The 9,942-nt window shown below is 44.3% G+C and overlaps 1 protein-coding gene across 1 annotated transcript; it reads left to right on the top strand.

The window, feature by feature from the left end:
- Window positions 1-3,463: 3,463 nt before the first annotated feature.
- Window positions 3,464-7,386, top strand: FBXO5 (F-box protein 5; the record flags this gene model as incomplete). The annotated part of the gene is made up of 4 exons (XM_084202592.1): window positions 3,464-4,185; window positions 4,476-4,566; window positions 5,730-5,891; window positions 7,135-7,386. Exons 1-4 carry the CDS (start codon window positions 3,470-3,472, stop codon window positions 7,384-7,386), a joined length of 1,221 nt encoding a protein of 406 aa, XP_084058718.1. The 5' UTR covers window positions 3,464-3,469.
- Window positions 7,387-9,942: the final 2,556 nt, after the last annotated feature.

Below are 9,942 nucleotides of genomic sequence, written 5' to 3'. Positions count from 1 at the left end.
CATTTGATACCTTTATTGTTTTTTTTCTAGTAAACACTGCATTGTAACTATGATTAAGTTCCAAGTCTTTTAATTTAAGATGCATTCATTAACTTCAGATGAATGATTGTCTGTGTGCATAAGATGAGGCATACATATTTCCTTTTGATAAGCATGAGGCCTAGGTCTGTATTTGTTAGCAGTTGTATAACTCCAAACCGGCACATAAAAAAAGTAAAAAGAAACATTGACTAAATTTTTGTGTAAAATAATTAGATACCAGTTAGAGCAGAAACTAGGACTGAACTCTTCATTCTAACCAGACCAGTATTGTAAATGGAACACTGGAGAGTACTTGTGGCAGTCCTATGGATGTGACTTAAAACCAGGCCTTTTTCCAAGTGACAGATGGAGTTTGCTGTTCAATTTCATATTCTTCCAAACAAATAAGGGTCATTCACCAGGTCTGCACACTGGACTTCTGCATGAAACTTAGATAATTGTTTAGGTCTTTGTCACCCTAGACCTTCCTGATCTCCAGCTTGTAGTCTGTCTGGCCAGATCCTGCCTCCCTATTCTCCTCTGGCTCTTGAACGAACACTAAATGTGGTGTTGCCTTGCAAGTGACCAGGCTCTGATCAGTGTGAGAAAAAACAGATATCACATAGCTCTGGCAGGAGGCTGACAGAGGCATTCCAAACCTGGCGTACATAGTGCTGTACATAGGGGGATTTCACTGTCCTTGGCCTGTCATGTCAAGCTATGCTGTATAAAGACTTGAAGTCCCCCGCTTGCTCTGTATTAATTTTAATGCAAGGGATGTTGTCTCTGCAAATGCAACCTCCTTGAGCTGTGAGCAGATTGCCTTTCCAGCAGTGGTGGGGATCCCTGCACTGGTGTCCAGTCAGCCTAGCTCCCAGTAGTGCTCCTGCTCACTCTGCAACCACTGGTAGCATTGGTCATATAAAATAAATACCGTTCTTTCATGGGGAGCAGCCCAGATCCTCTGCCAGACTTGAATCACAGAATGGGTCACGTTGGAAGGGACCACAGTGGGTCATGCAGTCCAACATCCCTCCTTAAGCCTGGTCATCCTAGAGCACATGGCACAGGATTGCATCCGGGCAGCTATCGAATATCTTCAGTGCGGCAGAGAGTCCTTTCCCGGTAGAGGAGATTTGCACGTTCGGAGCGTGCCGGGGCGATATGGAGATCCCAGGTGCGCCCATTTAAACAAGCAGACGCAGATGTAGCCGGACACCAAGCTGCGCTCAGGCGCGGGTCAGTGCCCGAACGCGGCAGCCGCGGGCTCCTTGGGGAGCGGGAGCGGTGCGGGGCCGAGGGCGGGAGGAAGGGGCGGGAGCGGCCAGCGCGGGAGCGGCGGCCGCGCCACTCGCGTCCCTCCCAGGCGGCCGAGGAGGGAAAGCGAGGGGCGGGCCCGGCCCCGCCCGCCGCGCCTCCCATTGGCCCCCGCCGCCCGCCCGCCGCCCATTGGCCGCGGCCGGCGCTGCGGCGCCTCGCCATTGGCTGCCGCGGTTTGGACACCAAATTTAAAGTTTTTAAAAAGCGCCCGGCGCGAGCGGGACTCACTCCCTGTCCGCGGCGGCGCCGGCGCAGCCCTGCAGGTGAGCGCGGGGCGGGCGGCGAGCTCCGCCGGGAGCCCAGCCGGGGATCCGCGGCCGGAGCGCTGCTCTCGGGCCGGCTCGGAGGCAGCGGGGCTCCGCGGTCAGGACTCCTCGGCTGGGGTGGCGGGAGCTGCCGGTGTACGTGGTGGCGGGACCGTGCGGATGCTAGCGGCGCTGCTGCGGGGCCAGACGGACTGGGGACGGGGATTCCTGGCGGCCACCCGGTCTCACTGCTCTCCTAGCCAAGTAGCTATCTCGCCGGTGGGACGGGATTGGATGGGACGGGACGGGACGGGATGGTGGCGCGTTGGCGGCCAGGGAGCGCCCTGATCCCGCCAAGGAGTCGCGTGTGGGGTGGTCCCGGCGGCTCGCCGCACTGGCGGGGCCGGGGCCGGCCGGGATGCGGATCGCGGGTCGGCCGGGATGCGGATCGCAGCCCGGCTCCCGCCGGCGGGCAGCGGCGGGCGGGGAAGCGCCGCGCTGCGCTGTCTCCCGCCCGCCGGCCACGCCGTCGGAAGAGCATCTCCCCTGCCCTCCCCGCCACCACCGTTTTGAGGGGAATCCTCCATTGCGGGAAGCCCTCGAAGGAGCGGGGTGAAGTTCCCGGGCCCGTGGGGCACGGCGGAGCTGGGACCCGGTCTACCTGCACCGACCCGGCCGGGCCATATTGAGCGCTGGGCGGGAGAAGCCTGACAGTGCTGCGGGGCCCCGCGGCTGAGCCCGCTCCTCCGGGGGTCGGGGCAGGCCCTGGTGCACCGAAATGTGATTTGGGAACATTTTCCAAATCATCAGGATTTCAGCCCCAAAGCCTCTCTGGCCGTTCGCATGGATGGGGGGAAGGGGAGTAGGAGGCTTAGGAAGAACTTGCATTTCTTCCCCCAACTCACACGATACAAAGCCATAAGCCTATTTGCTCCTTTCTCCCACCAAACGTAGGTACAAAGAGAAAACTTTTTCTCTAAGTCGTTCATGAAACACGTTTTTCTCGTTCTTAACAAAAGTGCTGGAAGTGCTTAAATCCTTTAAAATGCTTACTTAAATCGGGGATCTTCTATTTTCTACGGATTGCAAAGCATGTTGAAATTTATTTTCCCTTTAGATTTAACTGGGGAGAGATGACCTCCTTCTCCCCTTCAGCTCTCGCCCATCCCCCCGCAATTGTTAATATAGATAGCACCACATTTCGCGGGGGAGGGGAATGGAGCAGAGCAAGAAAAGGGCATATCAATTCTCCTATGATATTTATCGACCTCCCATCCTGTTTAAATGAAGCTTAAACCTTTATTTCACTGACCATTGTTTCAGTATGGCTGCTTTCCTTTGTATTTTACTCACACATGTGAGCACTCAAGCCTTTCCTGTGCCCCCCAGCCTCCTCCCTTCTCAAAAATGCCAGATATCTGGCTGCAGCAGCAGCATTGCTTCTGGTCTTGGATGCAAACTTCAGGCTTCTCTGACTTGCACAGGCCTGCAGTCACTCATGGACCCTCTGCCACTGGTGTCCCTTGCAGGGACCTCAAGGGTCTTGACTGTGTTGCTACCTTTATGGTAGGAAGTGGAAGCACTGGTGTTTTTTGTTTATGCTGGTGAAATGGTGACCAAGTAAATCACTCATTCGGTTTTCTTTCCCTAGTTATATGCAACTGAAAACTAGTTTTGGGAAGACCTTACATAGGTATAATCAGTGTCTGTTCAAATTCTTAGTTCCATTAGTTGTATTTTAGACACTAATGGGTGAGTCAGATAAAAAGGGTGAGTCAGAAGAGAAGCATGGTGGAGCATTTATAAGAAAGAGAATTTGTGATCTAGTTTATGCTGTGTTTTCATTCTGCCCTTGTTGTTTCTTGCAGAATACAAACAACAAGATGAAATCGAACCTTAACCGCTCTTGCAAAATGAAGCGTGACTTTGATTCTCTTCGTGCTGGGTTTGCACCACTGAAGTGTGCTGGGGAGAAAACAAGACTGGAAAAATCTTGCCCCTTGAATTATGAGGAAGGCTTTTGTAAAAGCTGTGCAGAAGAACATCAGAAAATACTCCTTAGTGACTCATACCATGCAGCCACCAGAAATCTAGATCTTGAAGACGGAGAAAGACCCATACATAACAAAGAAAACAACCAAGTAACCCAGAGACTTGATGAAGGTATCTGTGAAATGGAGGCAATGGAAAGCAGTAAACTTAATGAGGACAGTGGTTATTCCTCTATTTTAAGTACTCACTTTGCTGATGTAATAGAACATGAGGATAGTTTACCTTTGGCTGGGAATCTCTGTGGTACACCAAAGCATTGTCTCATGAAGAACCAAAAACAAGAACAGTTTTCAAAGAAGACACTGTTGCCAGTAATCCATTATGAAGAAGTAGTTTGCTCAACTTTGAAAAAAAGCGGTAAAAGAAATCTCAAGTCTTGGGCTGCTGTAGATAGAATTGTTTCTAGGGGAAAATTTGAACTTTGTAACTTAATTGGAAAGAAAATGGGGCTGGATAGAATAGACATTCTTGCTGAACTCTTCCAAAAGAACCTGAAGCATATATTAGCCAACATTTTAAGGCATCTCAGCGAGATGGATTTAGTAAAGTAAGTATGTTCATGTCATTGTATTTCACTAGAAAGGAAAAGACCTAATCACATGCCTTAATGTGTTAGAAATGGGTCTTGTGGCATTTACTCAATGTTTAGTATTATGTGTTAATATATTAAAATATGAACTGACAATGTAAGCTGTGATACATATGGAGAATGTGTCTTTTCCCTAAAAGGCAAATTAAAGACTACAACTGTGAACATATTCTATGTTTACATTAAAAAAAAGGTTATTCTTGCTCCTTTCCTAGGAGGCAACTGATGTGTTTGTTTTGTTGTTGCAGTTTTGCCAAAGTCAGCACAACATGGCAGAAGATTCTACAAGAAGATAAAAGGATTTTCCAAATGTATAGCAGAGCTGTGAAAAACCTTTCTGTAAGTTTCTGCACTGAACCATCAGTGTTTTTCTACTATTTCAGGTCTCCTCCTAAGCTTAAGAGATGCAGATAAGTTTCTTAGATTGAAAATTGTCACTGGAATTTATAAGTTTGTCCTGTTAGGATGCCTTGTCTCAAGCATTGCTAGTTACCTCAGGGACTCTGGGGACCCCCAAGGAAGGCTGACTGAGAAGGTGACCCAAGGAGAGATGTAGATGTTTTTAAGAGCTTCCACAAGTCCTGTGTTACAGAGAAAGGCAGGAAGGAGAGAGTCATTGCCAGCACAGCCCACTTGGCAAGCCCTAGAGTCTCCCAGCAGTGACTTGCTTGCTTCAGCATCTCCACTGATCCAGAAGGGAGGAAGACTGAGATAAATCGCTCAGGTGGCTCTGTGAATCAGGGTCTCTGTTTATAGCAGAGTCTCTGAAGCTCACCATGCCTGCTATGGAAAATTAAAGAGCTTTTTGCACTATGAGCTATTCCTAACCCCTCTGTCCTGTGAAATAAAAATACTTGATCCATCCACACTCAACTAGTGTTTTATCAAGTCAGGACTCTTAATACTAACAGGTTTTTTCCTTCTTGAGAGATGGAGAGACAAACAAAGGCTTAGGATTTGCTGCAGGATGAGGTTGTTGACCCGTTTGAATTTTATGTAGTATTTTACAGTGCTGTCAGGGTGAAACATTTGTACTGAATATTCTTCCCATAAAGTTTGATTTCTTCTCTGCTATCGCATGCTTTTTTGTTTAACTTCAATTGGAAACCTGGAAAATTGGTGGGCGGAGTTTATATTTCACAAAGAAAGCCTCAAGCCTTCCTGTTCACCATAAAGAACTGGAAGTACTGATCTTTGCTTTAAAAAAATTATGATGAATAGGTTACATGCTCTGCCTAATTAACTGTGTTAATATGAAAGTAGGATTACATAAGAGAAGATGGCTGGGTTTTGACCAGGAATTAGGGAGCTGTTCTATGCATTTATAACAGAACTAACTGTGAAAATAATGGTAAAATCAGTAGTACTCCTTGGTGTGATGCTTTACTAATGGAAACCAGGAGGAAGAATCTAAAATTACTTAATCACTTCTATTAAACAAAAAATTCTATATCTGGTAAGTTCTCTTTCCTAATTTAAGTCTTTGTTTTTCTTTTCGTTAGAATGTCACTAAGGCACCAGAGCATGCTGCAACAAGAGAGTACGTTCTCTACAGAGCATCCTTAGCTTCCATTCAGAAAGCAACCCCACCAAAACACTTGAGCAAAAAAAGCACCAGATCCAAAGCACCTAGGAATCACAGCAGGCTCACAGAGTTTTCTGAGGTAAGTGGTTGTCTGGCAAACAATCACCTTGTAAAGCATATTTTTGAAAGTAGTATCTCCAGTTTCAAGTGTTCATAATTCTCATTAATATGGCTGCCAGCTTTTGCTTAGTGTGCCTATTTTAATAGGCACACTGTCAGAATCTACTGGAAGAATATTGACATACTGGGATGTCCTACATCCTTTTTTTTCCTTTAAGAATTTTACTTAGTGAATTTTTTTTGCTTAAATTTTGTGTTCTCAGATATGAAGAAATTTAGTCATTTCCTGTTATTTTCCATGGGTTTATAATGAATCACATATTTTCCAGATAAGTAATATCATAAAAACTATCAACTTTGCCTCAAAACTGATGGACAATTAGGAAAAAAAAAGACATCAAAGATTTAATAGTTCTTGGTTTCAATTTTTTAAAAAAATAGCAATGCGTATTTCTTTTAATCATTCTGTGGGGTATTTTGTGAACCTGGCATTAAAATTACTTTTTTAACTACTTATTTATAATGTGTCACACATTTGTCAATGTGTGACATTTGTCAGTAATGCCAACAATACTTGCCAATAACTGCCAACAGCCTGTTTCCCCTTCACCTTGTTTTTTTTCTTAGGCTGGTTTTTTTCCCAAACACTTGCAATGTAGACCTGCACCTGTATCTTGTAAGACTTTTCAACCTGCTTATTGAAAGTTATTGCTTGGTACTAAGCAAAATATTTTCCTAACTAGAAAAAGGTTTTATGCCAAGTCTTATTCTGCACATTGATGCAATAAGACAAGAAGATAAAAGGTCACTGGAAAGTATAATCAAAATGCTGTGATACTACTATATAGGATTTTGTATCATTAGGAATGTAAAAGTACAACTGTTCAGTAGCAGTCTTAAAATTCAATTCCTGATATATGCATCTATACACAACTACATTACTGACCTTGAATGATGTTTGGAAGATTCAGGAAGGCTGTTATCCTTACTGCTTTTGATTTAGCCTGTCCTTGAACTTTTAAATTTTAAGAATTTTAAACTGGCTACCTCTATTCCAGTTCAAAATACCTGCAATTATATCCTGATTATTCCTGTTCTGAACTCCATCAGAATTTGATGCAACAAGAATTAGGCTAAGTTTTTAGTTTGTCTCCTTAGGTTAGGAGAAGTTATGTTTTGTGGCACTAAGATAATACCACGAAGTGTTTGGAGAGTGCATTTACCCTCTGCTCATGATTTTATCTGTGTGCTTTTTCCAACAGGCCGCCAGGAACTTGAAGAACACTGAAAGCCTCAAAGCCTGCCATCGCTGCGGCTCCCCTGCCAAGTACGACTCCTACCTCCAAAGAGCCACCTGCAGTCGGGAAAGCTGTGGCTTTGACTTTTGCACCAAGTGCATGTGCAGCTACCACAGCTCCGGTGACTGTGCCAGCAGCAAGCCAGTGAAACACAGCTCCGCGCTGGGGCCGCTTCCCGGGACTAGGAAAAGCAAGCAGAATCTAAGGAGATTGTGATCCATCCCCCCCACCCCAGTACAAATTGGCAAACGTCCCATAAATGGGTTTTTTTTAGTCATCCGCAAAGAGAATTCTTTCTGCTATTCCATATTCGTAAAAATGGTTAATTCTGTTATTCCTCTGTACTATTTAAACATCCTGCTCAGAAAGGTTTTAAAAGCATTTCTAGTGCTGTCGAGTGAGGTGAGTGAAGCCCCTTTTAATGTGAAAATATGAGGGAGACTAGATTTTATGGTTTTTCAAAGCTTTGCCTTTGATTTTAAAATGTGGACCCTCATAATACTATTTTCTCTGATGGCTTCTCTTATGTGATTCTGAAATTGCTCTTCATTTCTTCTTCCATTTCTTGAACCTTTTCTAAGCTCAAAAAAAAAGTACTGTATGTTGGCTCTACTGCTCAAAAATACTTTGACTTTTTTTTGGATTCACAAGCTAATTTTAATATTTGTATATATTTGTAAATATTATTCATATTTGTCTTGTAAATGTGAAAATAAATGATTATTCTCAACAACTTGGTTGGTAAATCTGGCCTTCCTATTTATCATCCTAAGTGCTTCTCATGCTCTTTTTTGCAGGTTTTCTAGGATGTGCTTCTTTAAATTGTTGATTCAACAAGGGGCAAGTCCTCCTGGATTTCTGTAAAGCAGTGTACTGAATCCATTGTCATGCTGTATTCCTGCATCTTCCCTAAAGGCTCTTATCAGCAATTGTTTATAGTGTCAATAGTGCCAGCACTTCCTTTCCATTGCAATGGAAATTTTTGTTTCAGCTGGATTTATGCTGCTGTTGCCAAACTAGCTCACTGTCAGCAAAATATTCCTGATCCCATGGTAAAGAAAGACAAGGTTTCAAGAAATAGACTAATAATTTTGTGGAGTTATCGGGGTGGTTTTTTCCCTCTTTGGTAAGTAAATGACAGACTGGGAGCACTGCACTGTAGTCCTGCTTCTTGAACTTATATGTGTGGTGACAGGACAAGTGGGAATGGCTTCAAAGTTAGGAGAAAGCAGGATTAGATTAGATATTAGGGGAAAATTCTTTGCTGTGAGGGTGGTGAGACACTGAAGCAGGTTTCCTAGAGAAACTGGATGCCCAACTTTGGAAGTGCTTATGGAGCTCTGAGCAATGGTCTAATGAAAGGTGTCCCTGTCTGCAGCAGGGGAGTTGAAACTAGATGATCTTAAAGGTTCCTTCCAACCCACACCATTCTATGAATCTGTAATCCTATTATCCTTTATTCTGGTGTTTAGACAGTACCATCTTGATACATACATATGATACCATCTTGATACCACAGCAAGTCTTAGGCTGAGCACGCACAGATAAGAAATCTTGCAAGCAAAGTTGTTTAAAATTTTCATCTGTGTCCACTGAAATTCCTGTTTCCTGAAGAGTGCAGATAATGTGGTCTGAACAGAAATGTTTTTCCTTATAGAAGTTTCAAGAAATGTAGCACAGGCATTCACTCTTAGACTGGTGTTGCCCTGTAGGATACAGCTTGAATTAAAATTGTGTTTTCAAACACATCAAGTTTACCTTTTCATATTTTTGTGCTTACTAAAGGAACAATGCACTTTCTAGTAGGCCTAGCAATTTGTACACTGAGTAAAGAACAGCTGCTCTTTTTCTTCCTTTTTTTTTTTAATTTTTAGCTGTAGAAATTTGTCTGTTAATGAACAATTTTAAGAAAAGTTCCTTGTTACCTCCAGATAAGAGAGAAAAAATTGACATTTTTCACTAACTTCTGAATGGCAAGGGGAGCAACTACCTTATACCTGAAACCTTGTTGGAAAAATCAAATTATTTGACTTAATGAAGCTTTGGCCAAGCTGTAATGGATCTGCTGCAAACCATTGTGGCTGTTATCACTTGCCCAACCATTTTTGATTTACATGATCCTCAGATCCTTGCCTACCAGCTTTAGTCCTAATCAGAATAGACATTCAAGATTGCAGCCCTCAACAGGCGAGTGACATCTTCTTAAGGACCTTGATCTGCTATCAACACTTACAATTTTCTTGTGCATAGGACCTGTTAGGATGACACAGCTATTTTTTTATCATAATCCTGCTCAGCACTTCAAACTTTTCCCAATAAGACTGAGCACGGAGCCTCAATAAAACCATGCATCTTCCTGGAAGTCGCAGGATGTTTGGTCTCCTCGTAAATAGTTTCAGTGAATGGTGAGCTGCAGAAAAAGAAGGTGGACAATCAGTCCCCACCCAGGCGTGCTAGCATCTACTGTTGAGGGAGAAAGCAGGTCCTGAGAGAGTGAGGAAGATGGGTGTTTCGGGTAGTAGATGCCCCGAGGAGCACTGAGGAGAGTGATTTGCGAGCCGAAGGTGTGAAAGTCGTAGATGCAGATTGCTGTGGATGTCTGCCGAGCCATCCCACCTGCCTTTGATATGCACTCGGAGTGAGTCATCCCGGGCAGGAGCGCGGCAATCGCCGGCTGGAGATCGGCGCTCCGCAGGTACTGCAGCTGTCCTCAAAAAGCACTTTCCAACCCAGCAGTTGGCAGCCCCAGAGACTTTGCAGGAATGTGATAAG

This window comes from Fringilla coelebs (assembly GCF_963513975.1).
Source record: "Fringilla coelebs genome assembly, chromosome: 3".
NCBI lineage: Eukaryota > Metazoa > Chordata > Aves > Passeriformes > Fringillidae > Fringilla > Fringilla coelebs.
This window is presented reverse-complemented; position numbering and strand designations above follow the sequence as displayed.